The sequence below is a fragment of the Stegodyphus dumicola genome, chromosome 10 (assembly GCF_044657685.1).
Source record: "Stegodyphus dumicola isolate Sdum_Otavi_A_Nest chromosome 10, ASM4465768v1".
NCBI lineage: Eukaryota > Metazoa > Arthropoda > Arachnida > Araneae > Eresidae > Stegodyphus > Stegodyphus dumicola.
Window position 1 is genome coordinate 105,201,233 of NC_140777.1, and position 25,577 is coordinate 105,226,809.

General features: G+C 31.8%; 1 protein-coding gene across 11 annotated transcripts in view; it reads right to left on the reverse strand.

The window, feature by feature from the left end:
• LOC118192992 (phosphatase and actin regulator 2-like) overlaps positions 1 to 25,577 on the reverse strand; it is a 290,734-nt gene that overhangs the window by 16,171 nt on the left and 248,986 nt on the right. For all 11 annotated transcript variants that reach the window (XM_085825358.1, XM_085825353.1, XM_085825351.1 and 8 more), the window contains 5 exons: positions 22,669 to 22,773; positions 17,552 to 17,737; positions 16,723 to 16,917; positions 7,135 to 7,363; positions 6,903 to 7,051 (listed from right to left, as the gene is read on the reverse strand). In XM_085825358.1, the coding sequence (XP_085681484.1) occupies positions 6,903 to 7,051; positions 7,135 to 7,363; positions 16,723 to 16,917; positions 17,552 to 17,737; positions 22,669 to 22,773 (864 nt within the window). The remainder of the gene's footprint in view (positions 1 to 6,902; positions 7,052 to 7,134; positions 7,364 to 16,722; positions 16,918 to 17,551; positions 17,738 to 22,668; positions 22,774 to 25,577) is intronic.

The window sequence follows — 25,577 nt, forward strand, 5'->3', positions numbered from 1 at the left end:
AAAATGGATATACTGCGATAACCCAAAGAAGAAATCAAGGGGACCACATGGCAATGCTTTAACACATCCACAATAAAACCGAATATTCATAGGAAAGAAATCATGTGTATAATGTGTATCAGGTAGGATCAACTCGGTATTATTAGTTGCTCAAACCGAATAAAACCCTGGAGCTCTCTCTCAAACACAATTTATGAGACTGAGTACTGAAAGAAAAATGTGCTTATTCCTACTCCAAATATGACAAAATTATTCCCCTGCATGATAACACTCATCCACATGCAGTGCCTGACAAAACCTACTCAGAAACACTCATAGAAGTTCTGCTGTATTCACAAGACACTGCTCCTTCCAATTATTACTTTTTATGATTGATGATACATGGCATGTCGCAGCAGCACTTCATATCATATGAAGATACCAAAAACTAGGTTGATTTGTAGATAGCCTCAAAAGGTGCAATGTTCTTCCGACAAGGTATTTGTATGCTGCCAGAAAGATTCCAAAAGTAATAGCTAGCAATGGACAAATACTTTGAATAAGACATACCATTCTTTCACAATAAATGACTAATTTTTGATAAAAAATATCAGAGACTTATTTGTACTCTCGATATAAATGCTTTTAGGTCACAGAAAATGTTAACACACAATGCATAATACTTCTCTCTATCTATAAATTGTATATTTTTTCACCGAATTTTATAATTATACTTTGATTGTTTTTGTATACTAATTATTACATTGCTCTACAATAAGAACATTTCACCTTTGTTTTATACTATGTAACAATTTCATTTCTATATACTAAAAATATTTTGATTTCATATTGATTATAACAAGACTTTCAACTGGTTAAAATTCCTGATGATTCAACAGTATTTACAAACTTCTCTTAAACACTTTTAAACTGAACTTCAACTCCATTTCTAAACTATATAATATTTTATTATATTTCTATACGCTTTTCTATATTAATATACGAGAAATCATAAAACAAATGATCTACCATACTAAAACCTTAACGATATGTCCCCAAAGCACTTCATTTGCTTTCTCATTACAACTTTGACTATTCTACAAAATTTCTCTTTGATAAACTAATGCTTTCTTCTTAAAAAGACTTTTCTTTCAGTAAGCCTTTTTCTCCTTTAAGTTAGGAAATATGTAAAATATCAAAATAAAAAAATTATTGTGAAATTAAACTTAATTGGAATGGGCCTTTAAATTCTCAACTTTAACTGCATGCATCAAGGCTCGATAATGTACCAAGTTATATCTTTTGCTCAATCATGACTCCAGATTAAAACAAAAACTTTCAAGCTTATAACTATAACTGCTTATAACTATTGCAAGCTTATAACTATTACATCATTCTTTTGCTGCTTGCTCTGCCTAGGAAAGTCACGTCTCTTCACCAAGCTTCTTTTTTTATCTAAACTGCATGCATAGAAATTGTAAGGCACATTTAGTTAATTACCAGTAATGTTACTAATACTCACTAATGTTCTACTAATTACGCAAAAATGTATTTTCAAAAGAAGTGTTCCTGTACAAAATAAAAATGACATTTTAGCCATAAGTTAGTTGTGATTTTCTTTCTAGTCAAATCTACGTAGCAATTTTTCTTGGCCATGACTAAAAAAGTGACTGGTTTCATCTACTCTAGTCACCTCTCTGCTATGATACATCAATATACAACTGAGAACCTTTAAAATATCACATATTCTGATATACTATATCACACCCTCAAATATCACATTGATATAGTACAGGAAAATACGCTTAAAACTTAATTTAAATCCACTAAATATAATTTTGGAAGAAAACATACATTGTGTGCTTTAATATAAGATTCAGATTATATATATGAAGTGTCAAAAGAGTATTTTTATAAGAAATGAGGCTCATAATTATGAGCAACAATATTTCTCCATAAATAAAATCTGGCTCGCCATATTTGTCTCTATCCTTTTATAATGCCCCAAATCACAAAATAATTTGCACATTTTAAGGATTTTAAGGACATTTTAATGGATTTTCCAAGACATGGAACAGTTTAACTTAAAAACAATAAAAGTTACAATTTGACACTTGATTAAACAAATAGGGTTGCCAAACATTCTCTTTTTAGAAAGGACAGTTCTTTAATCAGCTTTCTTGTCCTCATCCTTTTTTGAATTGCCAAATGTCTTTTATTTCAAAATTGAAAAATGTCTTACACCTGAATAATAGGATTTGGCATTATAATTTGAATTGGTATAAGGAGGGGTGATAAACTTTTCGCAGTTAAGCCTCTCATTTGCTGCAATTTCCACCCAGTACATAGTTTTACTAGCACAGTAACACAATGAAAGGTTGCCATATATTTGTTAGTTTAATATAAAGTAGGGCTGTTTCCCCTTTGTCCAGTCGGAGCACTTTCTGCCATTCGAAGATTATTTTGCCACAATCATTTTGGCTGAGAAGATTAAATTACCTTACAGTTGGCAGCATTGTTTAACAGTCACTCTTCCTCGCAAGTTTAAATGTTGAGTGTTTTGTTTGCATTTGTTTCATTCATTTTAAAATATTTAATGAGCTTAGTAAATACATAGAATATTTACTTTTTTTATTAAATCATTGTACACACACTTTTTTCGCAAGTTTAAATGTTGAGTGTTTTGTTTGCATTTGTTTCATTCATTTTAAAATATTTAATGAGCTTAGTAAATACATAGAATATTTACTTTTTTTATTAAATCATTGTACACACACTTTTTATGTTTGTCACATCTCACTTTGTTATGTGCTGTTATTTCAATAAATAAATTATGGAACCAATAAGAAAAAAAGACCAAGTATTGTGTTTGTATAACAAAAGTCGGAAAAAGATTACGAGTGGTTGGCAGAAATGAAGCAAAGCATAAAAGATTTGTCAAAGAGCTTTTGTAATTGGATATATATAGATGTTTCAGCAGAGAGCATAAAGAATCCAACTGTCATAAAAAAGCAGTACATCATTATGCAGAAAGAATAAGATATGCAAATGCTCAAATATGCCATGCAGTTAATCACAATTCCTACATTGAATGAACTAGAAAAATGATAAATATCAATTTTGTTTTCAAAACTAGTGTTTCAAATAAAAAGAAAAAAAAAAAAAGTTTCCAGTGTGTTTTCAATATTTTAAAGCAGAATTTTGTAGAGTGAATTAAGTAATTAACTTTTTTTAAATCCAATGAAAATGCAATTGGAATGTTCGAATGTTTGAAAATTAATATGAAAAATATGCATTTAGAATGGACAAAAATTCCATCATTTGCACAAATAATGCAAAATGGAGTTTTGAAATAAGGCATTACTTTTATAATAGAGGACCGGGAAGTAATGTCGCTTTCTTACATTAAATTCACATGAATAAATTTTTAACACGTTTTTATTTTTAATCAATAATGTTATCACCCTCGTTATCAACAACCTTTTGCCATCTAGTGTGCAGATTTTCAGTTCCCCGGACCGATATAAATCAATTGATTTTTGAGTAAAATATCTCAAGATGGCATTTTGGACATCAAATTTTTTGGCACTAAGAAAATGTTGTAGGGATCCGAATAAATGGAAATCCAAGTGTACGATACCGGGCGAGTATGATGGGTAATGCAGCCCGTCCCCATCCCAATTCATTCATTTTTTCCAGTGTCCGCCTTGCACAGTGTGGTCTTGCATTGTCGTGTTGCAGATTGATGACTTTTCTATTGACAATCGTCGGATATTTTTCGATTAAAGATTGATTCACTCAATCCAATTGTTCACAATAAAGATCTGCATTAACAGTTTGCCCAGGTTTCAGAAATTCAAAATGAACAATTCTGCAAATACTCCATCAAACACACAGAAGCACCTTTTGGGGATGTAAACCCTTTGTAACCCCTATTAAAACTGCCTTTTGCATTTTGGATTATCATATAGGACCCATTTTTCATCTCCAGTAATCAAATTATCAAAAACCGGTTCTGTATGGTGCTGTTGAAGCAACACGTTGGATGTGATGGATCGGTTGGCTTTGTTCTCTTCGGACAGATTATGGGAGACTCAAACACCTGCTTTGCTTATTTTTCCATTCTGCTTTAAATGTTCTTAAATGGTCGACCAAAGTTGGTTAAGAGTGTTTGACATGGATTTGCTTCCACTTCTGCCCTTAGCATGTTCTTGTCAACATGCGCAGAAACGACATTACTTTCCGGTCCCCCTATTATTACAATCCTCATATTAAATAAGTTTTATCACAATTATTACAATACACATATTGTACATAATACAGCAAATTGTGCAATGCAAAACGTGAATGTGGAGTTAGAAAATACTGTATTAAATATATAGGTCCTAAAATAAAGGTAGAAAAGAGATGTGAAAACACTTAAGATGTTTCATAAATTTGTAGAAACCAAATTCTGAGAAATTCTCCGACCTGTACATTGTGGGAGAAAGGACAGTTCTATATCTCCCATTCTACTGGGTCGATTGACAAAATTCAAATTGCGTTTTCTCGTCTCAAAAGCGCGACTTAGGATATATATTAGATTTATATACAGCATTGTTCTAACATAGGTATTTTGACACAAAAACCCACTTTTTCTGAAATAACATACTAATTTTTTTCCATATTTCGATTCAACTATAACTCAAATTATGCCTAGATATTAAATTTTGTAAAATTTAGTGCAAAATTTACAGAGAAATTCAAAAATTTATCTTTGGGAAATTTTTTCAGTTTGAGCGAAGAATAATTCACTTGGCGAACTTCTCAATATAGGGCAACCAATTTTCCTTTCCTTTCCATTATGCTGGAGTGGGAAAAAAAGGCACCTTGTTCCTACCTTTTTACATTGTGCATGAATGGGGGAAAAGTCACATCGTTTCTACTTCCAAATAATTTTAGCAAAGTGCTTAAACCACATCTGATGTTTCACCACTTTCAACAAATATGCCGAATTTCAAAACATGCCAATATATAAACTTGCATATATCTTCGGAAATTTTGAATAAAAAATTGTATTTTTTTGCAGGTATGCTTGGAAATACGTCTACTTTAAGATGATGGTAAAAATTTTATAGATCATAAATCAAACTTTTTTTTGAAAAATTATTTAAAAATACAAATTTTAAAAATAAATAAAAAATAAGTAAATTTTATTTGGAATGAACCTGCACCTCAAAATGTAAAAGGAAAAGTCAAATAAGTTTAATAAAAAAGAGATTAATAAATATATACCAAACTCATGGAGCTAAAATTTTGAGAGCTAATTTTTTAAAAACTACTCCTGCGAATTTTACAAAACTTAGTAGTTTGGCGTATTTTGAGTCTTAGAATTGAAATACGGAAAAAATTGGCATGTTATTTCAGAAAAAGTCCGATTTTGTATCAAAATACAAAAATTAGAACAATGCTATATATAAATCTAATACATATCCTAAGTTGTGTTTTCAAGGCATGAAAAACACAAGTTGAATTTCATCAATCGGCCAAGTAGAACAGGAGATATAGAACTGTTTTTTTTTTTTTTTTTTTGTTTGTTTGTGCACAGTGTACCTATGAAGTAGCTTTCTTTAATCTTGTAGAAAGCTTTAAGTTCTCATTTTTTATGCAGAACAACTGATTACTCTGATTAATTACTCAATTTGTTTTTAACTGATGTTCATTCTTTATAAATTGAATAAATTATTGAAATATACATATTGTTCTCACAACATTTAATGTCAGTACTGATCTTAGCTGTTTCACTAGAAAATGAAACTTCTGCTGCAGATTTTTCAATCTTTTGACCAACTACATAAACTTAAACCTCCACATGATTTATTTTTTTATTTTTTTTTAAATTGAAAGAAATAAGACAATGCAGAATCTCAAGAGACTGTCGATGACTTTAAATTATAACCTGAGCAATGAAACTCTACATTTAGAAAATTGTCAGTTCTAAGTCTGTTGCATAATTAATTTCCAAAACATCAAAAAATGTGTTTAAGTTATTGAAGAATGAAAGCTAAAAGAAAAGCTGAATTTGAATACAGATGATCTTTGCGATGAAGTAACATTAATTCAAAAAAAGCTTTCGACTCTACTTGAAGTTCTGAGCATTTTAAAAAATCCGAAAAGTAGCAAATGATGCGATGTAAAAAGTGTAGGTTATAAATGTATGGATATTTTAAGGATTCATATGCATTTTCAATTCATGCAAGATCAGCATACTGTAAAAGAATTTTTACTGTTATATCAACTAAATGTGGATACGAATGAAATAGTTGTTCAGTTGAATTCTTCAAAAATGAATTCTTTACATATTTCAACTTAAAAGAAAGTTGTTCAGAGCTTGGCGAAAAAATAAAATGATGGACATGTGCTTTAGTCAGCCAAAAACCTTAAAAAATTTATATCAGCTTAGAAAATTAAAGGTTTGTTTCAAAAGTTAAATATTTTTTTAAGTTTCTCTGCATTTATTTAATTGCATTCTAATGATTATCCTCTGCATTTATTTAATTGCATTCCAATGATTATCCTAATAATACATCTTCTGCATGTTTAATAAGTCTAAATTACTAAAGTAAAAATTTGATTATTTTTAAAGTGTTAAGGAATTGTTCATTCAGGTGAATTTTAATTCTAAAATTGTATTCCAATAACTTACAATAATACTAAAAGGAATTAATACAAATATATTTTCAATCATCATTTATTGCTAATCAACAGTTGACAACACTGTAATACACAGAATCACAGTTTTCAGTATAATGACTATAAAAAGCTGGTATATTCACCTGACATTCCCTACTGAGACTTACTATAAACATTTTTTCCCACTTTAAAGTACTGAAAGATTAAATTAACATTTCATACTTTCTAAAAATAACAAATGTAAAACTTACATTCCTCATCATCTCCATAATAATCCCTCCATAAAATAGGACTTTCCGATTCTGAATCAGAATCAGAATTATCTGTTGTGTTTACAGATATTGTAGGCACTGAATGGTTTTCATTGTCACCATAGGATGTATCTCCTTTATTGTTAGACCTTTAAAGAAAAATAAATTGCATGAAAACAGTTTCAGAAATTCAAGTGCCCACTCAGAAATGTTAAGATTTCAAATTTCATACCTATTCTGAACAATGGAAAGCCTCTGAAAATCAGCACAGGTAAAAGGGCCTTTCTTTTTCAGAGCACTCTTTTTGGGCATTGCTGTCAAGGGGTGTGGTTCTTTGGCAGGTATTTCCTCTACTGTAGAGGTATTAATAGTTGGATCATACTGTGTAACATAGACAACACATGGGCTAGGTGAATCAACTTCAGAATCGTCTTCAAGATCACTTGTATCATCTGATTGATCTGAAATAAACAAAAATGCAATTAGTATATATATAATGTATGTGTGTGTGATATTTTAATGCGTATTCGTCATGGCTAAGGGTAAAGGCATACAAACAAACCTAACAAAACTGAAATTTAAGAATCAGCATCTTTATTTTTACATATATCAAATCATTTCTTTGGCAGACAAATTACATTTCAATCACAGTCGAGTACAATAATTTTTATGTACACGGGTTTTAAAAGTATGATGTAAGCATCTTAAATGGGAAAGCATAACAGTGCAGTGATGTTTGCATGGCAGAAACTATGAAAAGAAATGACGTAATTGCTCACAAAGCAGTATTTATATAATTTAGGTGCATAAGTACACTTTAACTACTATTGATTAATTTTAGGTTGTTACGTAAATAAGGAAAGATCTTAAATTTGGGAGAACAGATGACTTTAAGAGAACATAAAATCTAGAATAGTCAATTTTGAGGTTGCCGATCATTTCTTAACGCAGCCATTGTATTTTATTAGATCTTGCATATTTATATATAAAGAATTTTAGAATCAATTTTACACAAAAACCAAAAATTTACACTTAAATTAAAAAACCTTATAAATATTAAAGTAAACCAATGCAAAAAAAACCAAAAATAAATAATGTAAAAGAATGTGAAAGCAGAGAAATCCAATTCCAACATCCAACTTCAGAAGGAGGATACGCAAAAATTGAATACAGTTCCTCTTCCACAAGAAAATCCTTGTTTTTCTATATCCAGAGTTAGTTGTTGAACCAGCCCAATATATTTTTCTTAATCTTAAAACTGGTCAAAAACTCTGGTCCTGCACAAAGCAAGGGAAAATGGCAAAAATACAAAGGAAAACCATTAATGAAGATTTTCCCTATTACAAATGAACCATTTCTAAAATTGAAAACTTATCCATAATATGTAGAATAAAATACCTTCAGTTAACAAAGTTTAAAAATGCAGCATTTTTTTTTTTCACCTAACACTGTGAGAACCTCATTTCAAACACCAGTTTGAAACAATGAAAATAACCATTGATTGTTTCAAACTGGTGTTTGAAAGAAGGTTCTCACAATGTTATGTGCAAAAACATTTTTGCTACATTGCAGTTTATTTTCAATTTAAACTTTGTTAATTGAAGGTATTTATTTTATGCACAATAGGTAAGTTTTCAATTTTGGAGATGATTCATTTTTAATAGGGAAGTCTTCATTAATAGTTTTACTTTTTATTTTTACCACTTTTCCTTCCTTCGGGGAAGGGCAGAGTTTTTGGGTAGATAATTCTGGATATAGAAAAGCAAGGATTTTCTTATGGAAGAGAATTCCAATTTTTTAATTGTAATCAATTTCAGCATATCCTCCTCCTGAAGACGTTATGTCGGAATTGAGTGGATTCCTCTTCTTTCATTTTCTTTTTTATACTATTTTTTTAAAGTTTTTTTATTGGTTTAATTTTTCTTTTAACACTTTCAGCATTTTAATTCTACATTTATAAGTTTTTAAAATTTATTTGAATTTGAAATTTTGATCTTTGTAAAATAATGTTTTTAAATTTCATTCTTTATGTATTTACTGATCAATTTTCAGGGGCATATTGCATGAAAATTCTTCAAATGATTTGATAATTTTTCTGTTTATGACATATATACAGTGAAATACGCGAAATATATAACGCAAAAACTCTTAAGACGAAATATCAGTTAACACGAAATAATATAATGACCCCGACAAACTACTACGCATTTTCATGCATTCCTCCCCTCTTAACACGCAATGAAAATTACTTAACACGAAGATTTCCCTTCTGAGAACAAATACGGAAAAATATAAGGAATAAATACGGAAAATACCAGTCGCTCAGGCGAGATTTAAGAGGGTGTGAAACGAAAGAGAGGTGGTTTCACATGTTTCATAGAAAGGAGGCTAACTTGGCTTCAAAATATCCTTGGAATACTGTGGCATGAGCCAATTTTTTTATCTAAGCTACTTTCACCCTCCACCCCTACAAATAGCACTCTAAAACATTTCATCTTACATCAGTTGTCTTTGGAATTCGGTGATGAGTACATCGCAGTACGTGTAAAAATCGGTCAGTTTGTTCCGCATTCCCCCCCCCCATTTTAGAAGAATTTTAAGACTACAATGGCAAACTTCTATTTTGCCTTAAATGAAGATGGAGCTTCTCAAGGCTGTTGATCAAAACCAGAAGATGAAAATGGAAATCTGTAAAGATTTTGGTATTGCTAACTCTACATCAGAGTCGTAGCTAGGGCTTTCAGCTCCCAGGGACAACTGAAGATTTCGTGCCCCCTATTGCTTGCCAAGGATGGAAAACATTTAATTCTAAAATGTCGTAACATCAGATTGGCGCCCCTTGGATTCTACACCCGGGGACAGATGCCCCCTCTAGCTATGCCACTGCTTTACATTATCAACATTTCTTTTTAAAAAAGAAAGAGAGAAAATTACGGGAATGTTTGAATGGATGAGAATGGCCAAGCACGAGGATTTAGAGAAAGCTTTACTTGTTTGGTTCAAACAAGAGAGACCTCAGAATGCTTCCATGTCATGGCCTTTAATGATAGAAAGAAGTAATGAGGATGATTAGAACGTTTCAAGAAAAGAAATGGTACTATAAAATATTACTATAAAATATTTGTTGTGAAACTAATCAAGTTTTACCGATCATGACAGCAAACTGGTTTCAGTCTACATGGCCTTTAATACTTGAATAATACGAAGTGAAAAATGCTTTCAATGCAAACGAAATTGGGTTATTTTACCACTGCTTACCCAATGAAACTTTAATGTTTAAGGAATAATCGTGTTCGAGGGGAGGTTGGGGGTGGAATTGTCTAAAGAACGGACTATGGTATTAGTAGAATGCAATTTTAATGGTTCCAAAAAACTACCTCCATTTGTTATTTGGCAAAGGTTTGAAACCGTGGTTTTTTAAGAATGTAAGAACATTACCAGTCGAATATACAACAACAAAAAAAAAAAAAAAAAGAGAGAGAGAGACATGGATAGCAGCTACAATGTTCATCGATTAGATCGTAAAGTTAGATGAGCAATTCTTATGAGAAAAGCGTCAGATTGCAATGGTAATTGATAAGTCCAGCTCAACCCAATGTTTTACTCAAAGCTATAAAGCTTACCTTTTCACCTTTGAATACAATAAGTGTTTTGCAGCCTTGTGATCAAGGGATCATGAAATTTCAAGACAGGTGGGTGGTTCAGGGACTACATCTGGAGTCCGAAAGTTTTGTTTACGATATCAGGAGACAAATTCAATAAAAAACAAAGAAGGAAGCCGAAAAAGGTGCACCACATCTATTGATAACAGAAGAATTAAAAAGACTGTCTCCAAGACAGAAAATGTCATCAGCGGCCATCAGAAGTGATCTGAATGATGCTGGTGTTTCTGTCAGTTCAAGAACAATCTGAAGAAGATTAACAGATCTTGGACAGAGAGGTAGAATTCCACGAAAAAAAGCCTTATCTTAATTTTCAGCAACGAAAAAAAAGACTACAGTGGGCAAAGGGACACATTAATTGGACAGATGATCAGTGGTCACAAGTTATATGGAGTGATGAAACTAAGATATCGTTTTTCGGTACTGATGGGCAAAAATATGTAAGACGTAGAATAGGAGAAGAGCTACATCCTGACTGCATTCAAGCAACTGTGAAGAACCCAGTTAGTGTTATGATTTGGTCATGCATGTCAGCAGATGATATTGGTCGCCTTCATGTCATTGATGGGACACTGAATGCCAGAAAATACATTGACACTATTCTAGAACCGAAACTTCTACCTTCCATCAGAGATCTCTTTTCCAACAATTGCTTCGTTTATTTTTTCAGCAGGATTCTGCTCCTTGCCACCCGGCCAAAATATCGAAAGAGTGGTTTCGTACAAAGAACATTAAATTGTTGTCATGGCTAGGAAAAACTCCTGACCTCAATCCTATCGAAAATTTGTGGCGCCGTTTGAAAACTCTTGTCCGAATGAGGCGACCATCAAATAAAAGGGAACTAATTGAGGCTATAATTGTTTCCTGGCATCATGTAATAACGAAAGAAGAGCTTAAAACTCTTGTCAGCTCAATGAAATGTCAATGTGAAGCTGTAATAAAAAATAAAGGGTACCCTTCTAAGTACTGATAACTCACTGCAATCATCACTATCTAATGTATATCGATAACTATTATCGTTTAACTTTTTTTGTATTGCAAATAATTGAATTTTGTGTTTTGTATTGAATTCAGTAAAATTCTTTTTAAAATGATATATACAAGTTTGCATTTTGTGAAAAGTAACATTTTCTATAAGCATACAAAGTTCAAAAACATAAAAATTTCCAAAAGTGTCCACAATTTTGGCCACCACTGTATAATGTAGTAATTGAACAGAGATATAAAAATGTGAAAAAAATCAAATCATAGATATGCTGCGAGTGCTTAAAAATTAAATCTAGTGCCAGCCTTTCAAAATTAATCCAGGGTTTGTTTATTGTAGAATGACGAATGTTTTCCGAGTCCTAACATTTCAGATCATTCCAGTGCTTTCACGGTCATTAAACTGCGTATCTTAATATGGCTCTTATGCGAATAAATTAGGTTGTTCTTTCGCAGCTATAGGATTAAATTTACAATCGAAGTAGGTGTCAGAAATTTATTTTCACTTCTGTTTTTGTGTAATTAAATCTCCATTGGGAACTGATATTTTTTTAATAAATTGGACATTAAAAATGTAACCCTGTGATATGAAAAAATGTAGTTTAATAATATTACAAATTTGAATTCTAATAATTTAGAAAAGTAAATGAGTAATTCTTATATTTTTAATTATTTTTATGGAAGGCTATTGGGACAAGTTTTTGTATTTTTGAAATTTTGTTGAAAATTTTGAATACGAATTTTAAAATTATTCTAAAAATGAAGTAGATGTAAAAAATAAGTGAAATTAGTATAGGTAAGTAATATGAAATTATAGTAACTGCATGTTAAAATTTATGGGTGATTGTGTGTTACGTATAAAGTATGTTGAGGGATGTTCCTAAACAGATGCCTGTAATTACCTCTGTACAGTTGTTCCTTTTACCCTCTTCATGTAAGATAATGTGTGTGGCTCTCATTTTGTGAGTGTGTGTAATTTTTTTTATATTATACATTTTTTCATTGTGGAATGTATTAGTGCAGTTCTCAAAGGCCAACCTTATGCAAGGAACGGAGGCCTTTTCAAGTAACTGCCTAGGCACCCTGGGCCACCAGTGCAGACAACATACTGGTTAGCTCAAGAGGACAGCCCTATTGATGGATATAATTGTTTAGAAGTATTGCGAGGCCTTCCAGTTTTTCAAAATCAGGAATTGTAAATGAAAGATAATAACGGTGAAACCATAATTTCTGAAACTGTTACTCCTATTATATTTATGGTTTTAAAAATATAATTTATCAATGTGGAAATTAGTATCAAATATTTATGTGCATTACATTTAATTATAAGTAATGATTATGTAAAAGTTTTATTTTGTGATATTCTGTAATAACAAGAACCTTTCCTGAAGAAATATGATTATGTCAACTCTCAAATAAAAAGACTTTTGGACCGAAATGCTGAAAAATTCAATAGGAGTCTAAAAATGAAAAATTTATTTAAAAAAATTGATATTTATAAATTATACTTTATAGAATCAAAATTTTGTGATTTATGTTTTTTGTTCATTTGCTAGTGTTTTAACGCTTTTTCTTTAAAAAGGCTTCTGTGTCGCTACGCCTTTTTCTTCTTGAAGGGGAGATATGTAAGAAAAAGTATATGTAAAAGATTAAATTAGCAGCATAAATTAATTTCCCTTCTCTATTCTAAAAATAGCTACATCTATTGGCACTGCGTCATTTTGAGAAAAATCTATGCCAAATGACTCTTACGCAATTCTGGTGATGTAAACAGAACTAAAACTCTTAACAGCCAATAATTATTTTACAGCAATATTAACCATCCAATCAGAATGCTTTGAGAACCAAAACTAACTCAGTCTGACTTGAGATTTCATCCTGAACATTACGAACTTTCTTTCCACGCTTTGGCCTAGCTACACTGCTGTCTGCTGTTTTCTTGCTACAAAATTATCAAAAATTTAAACCTTTTGGAACAGGCACAGTTAATGTGCCGACTTTGTGTAGCTGCAACATGTTGCTGAAAATAAAACTGAAGATTTAATCTGCATTCGTCTCCAAATTCTACTCATCATTACTTCTAAGTAAATTCCTGCTCCTGAATTTATTACGTATAACAAACATTCTCAATTCGTAAAAGCAAATTTAAAGTTAATTAAATTTTAAATATTGAAATTTAATTGCAAACAAATGAATAATTATTGAATTCTAAAAAATTAATACATATGCATAAGTGACTAATTGTTGAGCAGGTTGGAGACAGACTTATCAAGGAAAAGTTGCCTCCAAACCAAACTCTTCAATGAGTGTTTCGTCATCCATGTAGACAAGGGTAAAAGTCAAAATTAAAAGTAAAACCAAATGCTGTGAATTATTAAAAAGAAATTTAAACAAGTGGAATTTTGAGAAATTAGCAAGTAACTGACTAGAATTAAAATTTAAAAAAATAAATAAAAAACACATATATGTATTTTTTTTGCAATTAACACAAAAACTATTTCAGTCCTTTCAGTTTTGTGTTAAACGATTTTCACTGGATATAATCTGTTTTTAACTAAAGTTGTTTAATGGTTCAATTAAATGCAGGAAATAACATGAATGTTTCTGCCAAGGGTATACCTTCATGAAAGGCATTCTGTAAGAACTTTTTTGCCCAACACTGTCAGTCAGTTGGTGGTGGTATTTCACCAAATGATGCAAAAAGCAACATGCCATGGATTCTTAAACAGGCTAGGTGTTCAGGAATCCTTTCCCCCCCCCCCCAAGCTACAGGATTCGTACACATTTCTGAACACAAGAATTAAGTATTTTTAAGGAACATTAATGAAAAAAATACCTACGAGCAAATCAAAATAAAAAAAAATAAAGGAAAGAAACATGTTAAGAAAAAGATTCTAGTATCAGAAGTAAAACATTCAAATATGTTTTCATTGTTCTTTCAGACGTTCTCCAAAAAGTAAGAAATTCATCGCAAAATTTCTACAGAATACATCCATTACGTGTTAATACCATGAAGACATTTTTCTTTTTGTCACATTTTCTGAAATCTAGAATCGTGTGTCTATAAATCTGGCCTTCAAATCCTTTTAAACTTTCCAATTAGCCACGTTTAAAATCTAAAAAAAAAATTTTCCCCTCCCAATTCTATAACAGCAAAAAGCATAAAATATTTGAAAAAAAAATCAGAGGGAAAATGTGTAAATTTTATAGAGAAATTTCTAATTTTATAGAGAAAACTGATGCATATTCTGAGACAATAACATGGAAAAAACTTACCATGAAAGAATTAAAAAATCATTTTTAATTAATTACATAGCTGCTTTTGCTATGTAAAAGCAGCTGTTTCATAAATTGTGCTTTATATCATTATACCTTTATTCTTTAGATTCAAAATACCGTACAATATGCAGTCAAAATGGAACTTTATAATATGACAGCATAAAATAAAAATGTTTTATTTCAGTGTAATTTTTTAAATATAATTGCAATATATTACCTTTATTTATATTACTCTATTTTAACAAAATTTATCAATGTTGCAATGTTTTAAAAAATCGTCGAAAAAATCCCAGATCTCAGAAGTAAAAATTTTCTATTGAAACTGATCTTAAAATCGCCAAAATGTTGATAAGTTGCCAAATTAGATACGTTTGATAAAAATTCACATCTCCAAAAGCGAAAAGTTGTTTAAGAGCTTTTCATTAGAAAAAAATTAAATAATTTTGAAATGCTTGTGTTTTATTTCGTGCTCAAAGCTCGAGTACCCCACCATTTATATTAGAATTAGAAACAAATAACCCATGAACCTATTCAAAAGGTAACTATATTTTTATCAGTGAATCGCTAAAAATATTCCTCCAAAATGTTAATTCACACACAAAATGGCAGTCATAAAAACAGAAATTTAAGATGATTAAAATTAAGGACCTTCTGCCGATTTTCGCTGAAATGAAGGATTTTTAAGGACCAAAAATCCATTAAAACAATGACTTTTAAGGACTCTTAAGACCGTATTAATTCTGAAGCTAAAGTCAATAGTGGAACCAATATTTACAGTCTAATTAATGGTAATTTTAATAGACTGTAAATTTACCAATATTTACAGTCTAATTAATGGTATGTATGGGACTATGTAATGTCATATAGTAGTTTTCCAATGACGCAATGATTTTAATCACAAACATATGATTACAGCTGACATACCATGGCCAGATCAAATGTGTTTAGTCATCACTGAAGTACCAATACCTAGTGGGCAGGAGAATATTCATATAACCATCCCTCAGAGACTTAACAGGTTATCTCTGAGCAAGGAAAGTTTGACACTGTTCTGCAGTCAAATTTGGGTAATCTTCTGTTATTACGACCAGATTCAGAAATGCATGTATTGTTATTACGACCCAATTCAGAAATGCATGTATGCACGCATGTATATATGGAAGTCTGCAGTTATGTATACAAGGTGTCTCGAAAGGTTGTTGCCAAACTTAAGATGGTGGTCTGTCATACCATGACAAACAAGATTGAAATGAATTAAAACAGACTTTCTGAACTTTTCAAGTGTTCAATCCTATCCAACCAAGTTTCTTATTCTGCATACTATTCTCATATTACAACCAATTTAAAATTCAACTGCACTAACTTTATTTACTTTTTTAATGTATGAATTGCTTTTGATAATAAAAAAGTAGATGTATAAACAAGAAGATTTCTTTTTACACTTAATTTTCACCTTAACCCTCCAAGCAAAAAAATATATATATATACACACACACATTCAAAAATATTTGTTACAATAACTTTGTTACAAGTGTACATATCATGTATCGTGAAATATAACCAGACAATTAATATACTGGCAGAAACAGAGTTAAGGTACAAATTGGCAAGATCACTTTGGAAATTATGATCAAGAATGTACCACTTATTCATGCCTTCTTAGAAATTTTAGGGGGTTAGGACCAAACTCTTAGCCACTGGGAGGGTTAAAGTATGATATTTAAAATTATTAGATATTCTTTTAGAACATATAATACTAAGCTCATACATGTAATGTTATTTAATGCAACTTCTGTTTTTAAAAGAAACATTAAAAAAAAAGAACAGGATCATATTGTATGCAATTCCATCTTACATATTTAGGCATAAATAATATTTTTTTATGAAATATTCACCTGATACAGAGTGGAATTTGGACACCAAAAGGGGAGAAGGATTAGAAAACATGGGTGGAGGTGGGATGGGTCCGATGTCATTAACCGATATCGGAGGCTCAGGTAAAACAGAAAGGACAATTTCCCCATCATGTGAAGGCACCTCTTCAACATCTGGAAGGTTCAACAGGGAAACATTGTGTATCACAGGCATGGCTGGAAGAAGGAAAAAATATTAACAGATAATAAAATTACACACACACACACACACACACACACACACATATATATATATATATATATATGATATGAAAACTACAACAATCAAAATAAAGCTAACTTAATTTCATTCAAACTATTACAGTAAATTAAACTATACATAGAAATTACTAGTTCATAACATTAACAGTTAATCACAGGTACAGGAATTTATTTACTAATTTAGTAATTTTCAGCAGTAGAATGCATTTGAATAAATATTTTAAAAACAAGCTCAAATTTAGCATTAAGTCATTTATTATAATGCAATAAAACTTAAAGGAAATACCCTGCTTCTCAATTAACAAAATAACGTTTATACTGCTAAAAACTTACGCACCAAGCATCAAATAACCAAACCGAACATCAAAATAATTCTGCATATCTTATTTTCAGACAATACTACATCGCACATGCATATAAATTACTGGATAAAAGTTTTTTTTTTTTTTTTCAAATAAGATAAATCACAAAATTAATTTTACAACTTTGCTGATCACTGGCAATAACTAAATGCAAATTTTATCACAGACTTAACCAGCACTGTCATAAATGAGTTTCAGTAAACGAAAATTCCAAAATATTAACTTACACACATCTATATTTTGAGATGTTATGGTTAACCCAGTAGCTGTGGAGGAGTTTGTTACTAGAATGGTGCTGTACGAGTCGGATGTCGAGGATGTCACAGTTGGTGAACTAAGCTTGTCAGCTTCAGACATATCAACCTCGGACAAAAAGCCGTTAATTTGCGGAATGTGGTTCTGGAGCACGGAATCTGAAACGATTGTAGAACAACATGATCATTAGTAACATAAATTCATATAACAAGGGGCTCGAGACAGTTGTTAATTCAAAACGTTTTGATCCCTTAAAAGACGCATAAAGAAATATTAACAGCAAAAAGCAAGCATAAAAATGTTTAGAATTATTTCATTTTGTGTTGACTGCCACGTAGACAGCCACGAATCGTTCATCCAATGAGATTTTTTCAGACATTTCAGTTCAAGAGGAATCAAAATATTATATTTTCAGTGACTTCCAGACGCAGAAAATTTAAGCAAAAGAATCCAATACGACAATCTGGCAACAGTAACTGTTTAGTCTCGTAACATGAGAATCTTAAAGCAGTTCAAATGAGGAATGACGGGAAGGAAAAGGATGAAGAAGTGTCGAACATCGGCTTTTTCTCCTAAAACAAATAGGTTAAAAATAACATTTTATTTGAAAGCATTTCTAATTGATAAAGAATTCTAGAATTTTGCGTAACAGCGTTAAGAGTAGAACAGTAGTTATAAACAAACGCACAGGATAAGAAAAAAAAAATCGCCATTCATTCAACACCGTTTTGGGAAGCACGCTTTTAGCAACAAAAACAATTCTCGCCCAAGTTATTCATCGCGTAAAACAAAAGCAAAAAGGCTGTGGCATAACAGGAAGTTCCTTTGCTTTCCAGAAGCACCGACTAAGATTAATGTTATTTGAATAGAATCACCATTATTACCAGACTTTAAAACGAATCGCATAAAAAATTTGACACTTTGGCATTAATTACAAAATATTCATTTTCAAGAAAGGCACGCAAAATTACTTTAATTACTCACACAGCATATATTTCATAGCAAACAAAGCCAATGAGAAATGGTGGTAGGAGCTGAAAGAATTCCAAAGGCAGACGAATTTGGGGGAAAAGATATAATAATAATAAAGCCAAGGTGTTTTTTTTTTTTTTTTTTTTTCCCTCTTCCCCTCCACGATAGACACCCACCTATAGTACTTTCTTCAACTGAACGCTGAATATAAAGCTTGTATCACTTTTACATAAAATTCATTTTGACAAGAAATTCTATACGAATAATAAATTTCGCGTCAATGATCAACAATTACGATCTCAACTAATATTTATAACTGAGTATTATACTACTATATTAAACTTTCAATACTATGTCATAATCAATTACTCAATTTCAGAATAAGCTGATAAACTACAAAGGATTTTTTTAATCTTTCGTAGTTTTATCTTTCGATGAATGATGACAAAAACCTCTGTGGAATAAGATCATTATCTCAGATATTCATGGCCCGCTGCTATTGCTATCTGCAGCAATCTTTACCATAGCCGCTGAATTAATAAAACTCGAACGTAATATTCCTCACATAATTCTCGTACTTATCTTTGAAATATACAATAAAATTATAAATCTGAAACTTTAAAAATGCACAGATGGCGAAAGCTTTATACACAGTCTAAAAAAAGTTAAGTTTTACTGTGGAATGATGTTAAATTACTATCGCAACCCATCAGAATACAGCAAAATATCTGCAGGAAATGCATAAAGGAGAAGAAAATGCATGGGGTAACAGCAGTGACAATCGCAGCATTTAGAAACTGTTTTACCCATATCAGCAGGTAACTCAGTTGTACATAATCTGGAATATATAAACACCCTTAAGTTAAAAATAAATTGCTAAATCGTAAAAATGAATTAAATGTATAGCCATTAGTTTTTCGTTTTCCATCGACTTCAATCTAAATACCTGAGTAATAAACAAAAACAGTTTTATTCCCTAAAGCGTGTTCTTGTTTTAAATGCCGATTTAATTTATATAACCAGTGCATCTGTTCTCCTAAATTAAACTCCTTAAAAATAGAGGTAAACAGTAGATTTTCTGTTAATAAACTGTTCCAGCCGGTACAGTGATTAGTGGCTCTGACTGTCGTAGCGATGGGCCCGGTTTCGAATCCAGGAGAAGGCATGGTTATGACTGTCCGTCTCTTCAAGTGGGGCGGCAACGGAGGACGCTTAGGTGCTTCCATAATGACACGGACACCACTTTCGGCCCTTGTAGTGGTGCAAAGCTAACGACTATTAAATAAAGCGTCCGGCCATTAAAAAAATAATGTGTTACACCTATTTCCCTTCAACTGTTGTCAAATTAACTGCGATTTTCAGTCAACCGTGGACTCGTCCTTGGTATTATTCGAGAATCTGAAATACTTCAAACCTCCGAATTTATCGGTTCAAAGGAAAATATGAATGAAATGAATTTAATAGATCCCAAAAATAACTTATATCAAGCTAGATCATGCCAAGCTATTCTTACTATGCAATTAGCATAATGAGAATGCTATAAAAATTATGAATTAAGTGTTATTGTAATTTCATACAATTTATACAAATAAATATATTTACGACATAACACCACAGTTTTGTAGCACAAGAGCTCAAAATTCATTGAGTGCAACATAATTATAATTATTATTAAAATTGATTATCATCTGAACAAACTCTTGAAAATTAAAACAAGAAAAAATTGAATGCAGAGAAATTATTTCTAAAAGCCGACAAAGAATAAAAATATATGGTACTTTTCCGTTTTGCCGGCGCAAACGATAAAGTCGCCAATAATGGTACAACTGATGCCAAACGGAATATCTTCGCTGGTAAACCTTTTACACCTCATTTTCAAAACAAGTCGCAGCCATTTCTTACCAGATTGATTGTTTCTTTCAATACTGGCATACAATTACATAGAATATTTACAAAGATAATTAAATTTTATGCCCTAAGACTATTCGCGGTAATTAAGTCACTTAGGATGCAATCACACCGCTCACCCGAAGGTGAAAATATTGAAAAGGCAAAGTCAAGGGTTAAATTCATAAATTCTAATGAGAATGCACTAGTGGAGTAAAGCACTACGGTTTTACATAATTTCTCAGTAAGCTATTTGTAGGAATTGAAATAATTCTTGCATTTAAACTTGTATTCCAAATTAAGATTTAACTTTAAATTAATGCAGATAATTACTGAAAGAATTATATTTTTGTAGCGTAGTTTACGTGAGATGAGATCACTTGTCACGTGATACGAATCGGCGAATCAGGATGTTGAACCATGATAGCATAGTAAATTCTTAAATTGTCTTTTTACAAATTTATTGTATTTTTATTATTACAAATTATAAATCATATTAAAATGTTTATGTCTTCAAAATAAAAAATTCTGAGAACTAACATTTGTTAAATTTTTTTTATGTGTATACTGTATGTTGTCGCCAACAAAGTCTGCTTGGCGAGATTTGCGCCGGCGAAGCGGAAAAGTACCAAATATTTTAACATGCAAGTTAAGGCTTTCATAATGAATTTAATAGTATCACGTCGATTAATAATCACGATAACACGTCGATAAATTATCACGTCTCACCCACAGCATCAGCACACCGGAAGCTTTTCTATCGCATGGTACTCCTATAAACATCGTTCTGCTCTAACATAGCTCAACTGAGGGCTAAGGAATTTCTTTTCCATATCTATGACAGAACTACTGTTATCATAAAAGAAATCATCAAGGCAAAGTTAGATATCAAAAAAAGAAAGGAAGAAAGTTAAATTGCGCCTCATTTAGCCTCTAAATTAAAACCTTTCTGAGGAAGAAACAAAATTTAAGACAAAACTTCACAAGTGCCACACGATTCAACTAAATAAAGCTCTGTCAGCTGAAAGGAAGAAACTAATTTCTTTTTCGGGGGGAAGAGCAAAAAGTACAGCAATGAAATTATGCTGTTTAAGAAAGCTCAAAAGATGAAGATACCGAGGCAAAATAAAAACGTCTTTTAATGACGAAGAAAAAATGCTCCCTCTTTCCCAATGTTCCAAAAGCCCATCAAAATTTTAAGTGCAATTCAAAATTTCGGCTTCAGTTTTGGAATATATTTAGTTTGCGTTTTTCGCATAAATACTATTGGACAATAGCATTAATCCTTCCGCGGTCAAGAAACGAGTGACACCAGGAATTGGCAACTAACAGAATTACATTGCCTCAATAACACTGCCAGGACTAAGGCCAGAAGTGGTGGCCATTTTATTGTATGGACACCTAATAGGCAGCCACCGTTGTCTCCTATGAAGGGACAGTCAGTTATACTTCTTTCCCACTACTCTTAATCTATGACTGATGACCATGGAAAAAACGTTTACAGAAAACTTTTGATTTTGATGCCGAGAAAGGGCATCAAAAGCTATTGAAATCATAATATGCTTTCCGACTTGAGCTGAAAAGATTTTCCTAGGGCTAAAGAAAAGCAAACAGTCGTGTCCCGCCCTTTTATACGATTTCTGATTATACAAGTCCTGTAAGCATTGACAATTTATAATCCATAGAAAAATACTACTAACAATTTACTTGTATCTTCAAGAAGTTTAATCTGAGGGATAAGCTTCTTTGGTTACGTTAATTAAATCAACATTCTAAACAACAATTAAAAAAAGATTGCTCCTGCATTCCAAAAGAAGTCAAACCGAACGCTAATAACTGAACACTGGATATACACGATTTCTTTTTAACGTATGATTCAACAATGTTTATATATTGTTTAACGATATATTGTTAACAATGTTTTACGATCATGTACGGTTGAATTAAATACCAACATCATCTATAATCATTACTGTTATCCCATGCATTTTTCTTTTCTGTAGACAATTTAGTTTTAGGCTGATGGTTTTTTACATGCAATTTTTTTCCGTCGTTTCGCAATAATTTTTCAAAAGACAGAACTTGGTTAATCCGCTTCCGGTTAATCGGAAACTGACAACACTCCAAAAGTCAGTGCAATTATGTCTCACTAAATAACAGAACATTACCTTCGCTAAAGCATAATTAAATCTATTAATAATCTAAAACAGAAATATCCAGTAAATCTTACCGTTTATTTTGCCATCTTGATCCTTTTCTGTAACATCAGGTAAAAGTACACCTTTTTTAATAAGCTCATCTTTGGTTGAACGCATAGATATTTTTCTCTCGAGGGCTAAAGAAAAAAGTTGATCTATACATAATCACTTTTCATTTCGAGTATTTTGACATGTAATTATCAGAATTATGTATATAGATCCAGTAAAGAAAATGGAATATCATGCACATGGGGATATCAGTTCATGATTTAGGATTTGCTAAAATGCGGTTTATAATTTAACATTATGCAGATATGCCCAAGCAACTAAAAGGTAAGTAATTTCTATCATAATATGCAAGGCTTATACTGGATTTTAAAATATTCCTTTAAATACAGATCATCGATACTCATTTCGAACTACAAAGTCTATCGAAATAAGAGAATTTTACGAAAACCAATTCAGCACTGCGGAAATTGAGAAGATTTCCTACACGAGTAAATATACTTTACAAAGCCCTCGTCTAGTATAATTTCCCATTAAGTAAAAATTGTTATTAAAAAACACAGGCTTACTTCAATGCGTCTATGAGGGCAACCATAAATTCTATAATTCAAGTTATTTTACCTACTAAGGAAACAATTGCTAAAACGAGCAATTGGTAATGTCTTAAATTTCAGCAGAGAAAGTAGATTTTCCACATACTGAAACACGGAAACTTGTGATGCTGATTCCTATAACTTAATCGGAATTTCTCCAATGGGTTTCACTTTTTTTGTGCATGAATGCTAATTGTTTTGTTGAAAGCTGTCTTTCATTCCCACACTATAAATAAAAATTACTTTTATAACGTGTGTTGCAGTATTCCTGTACACCGAAAGTAAATAGTACATCATTTACGATGATAGGAAGGACTATGTTTTAGAGGTCAACTTGTATGCAATGTGATAGGAATTCGTTGCGTACAACTTGGACGCCAAAACATGTTTATAAATATAAGGGCTTAAAGACACTATAGTCATTTTCGGCTATCAGTGTTTTCGTAAAAGAAAACCCTTAACGTCGAATTCCACCGGCTTCACTGAAATTAGTAAACTACTTTTATTTCTCAGAGTTTACCGGGATTTTTTAACGACTTCTATATTTGAACTCTTGCGATCTGACGAAACATTCCTTCCATACCGCCTCTTCTTTATTCAAACTAGATCAATAATCTTCGTCATTATTTTGTAAAATTTTTGACGCGCGAACAATTTTCTGCTTGATCAATGATTTTCGCAGTCCCTGGATTTTTCGCATTTATTTCAAATTCAAATATTTCATATCTTTAAGGCTATAGCTTGGCCTTTTCAATGTTCTCAAATCATTCACTTTTTCTAAAAAAACATTAAATTTTTCATTTTTTTCATCTCATAAGCAGTTGCTTTAAACCAATAGCCGTTTTGTTTTAGATATTATAAATTGTAATTAAAATGATTTGTGCAAAGGTGTCTGCTAATTTAAACTGAATTACCCAGGGCAGGCAGCGAGGACGCCCCTTTGCTTACTGCCCCACGGAGTTTCCCCCTTCTACTTGCTTAAAGTAGAATACAATGAAGGAAACCACTGGCGGTACATTTCTTAAGAGCTCAGCGCTGGCTCAATCAATAAAAATGATTTAAATAATGAAATTTTAATTCACATTTCAAAGATCCCTTTGTACACAACATTTCTTGTGTAGATCTTTCCATCATTTTTAAGCTCGTCTTGCAGAGGACCATCCAATATTTTTAATTTTACGTCCGTTCTTTCACGAGCTCTTGAAGAGGCAATATAAAGCTGACCGTGTCCAAATGCAGGCTCCGGTAGAAAAAAATGCCAACGCGCTTAAGCGTATGACTTATTGATGGTCATAGCAAAGGCAAGTTTTACAGGAAATTGTCAATTGAAACGGCAACCCTGTTCCATGGCAACTTCACTTCATTGGCTAGTACCAATAAACTATCGGCGACAAACAGACATTTAAGCCGCATATATATATGTGGGGGGGAGTAACATCTCCTCCGAAATGGCTGGCTCCCGGGCTTAGCGAAGCATACCGTTGGATTCCGCAGGTCCGTGGCACGCCATTTTGACCATTTGCGTCTTCTTGGGACTTTAATTAGCCGAGATATTAAAAACTAATTTTCCACCTTCTTTCTTGTGTCTTCCCTATTAGAGGAATTTGGCTACGTGCCAAATTCTTTTTCCTCGAATATCTACGAAACGGCGCCGAGTTGAAATTCGAGACGCGTATCCTCGGATTCCGAAAAAGTCTGCGAATCCTCCGATACCGTTCTCATCTTCGTACGACTTTATCGGTTGAGATATTAAAAACTGGGGAAACGTTAATTTTCACGCTCATTTTTCCGGGTGGCAACAATAAACTATCGGCGACGCACACTTTAGCCGCCGCTTATATATATATATATATATATATATATAAAGAAAAGTATTACAGCACGCTATATTTATTTAAAACGGCTACTGATTATAAGACAATGCTTTACAACCGCGCTTTCAGAAAATATTCATTCGTACATTTATTATTTTTCAGTTACCTCAATTTCTTTTACTAAGCTGGCAATGCAAAGTAAAAAAATTAATTACTTTTATTATTTTACTCTCGATAATCATGATAAATAAACTCATGACAGAAATTAAAGTACGCCGCGTTCTATCCGAAGTAAAACTACATAACGCACAACGGGAATAACGATTTTGATCTCTTACGCGTCTTTATGTTACATAGTACATACTATATATGGCTTACTGTTCACGTTATTCGTGAATTTTATTACAGAAATCCTGTCACACACAAAATACTTTTAGTCACTTCTTTCAATTTGCTTATAAAGATAATGCATGCGTAATAAAAATTAATCAAGTAATAAGCAATATGCATAATAAAACAAGCAATACA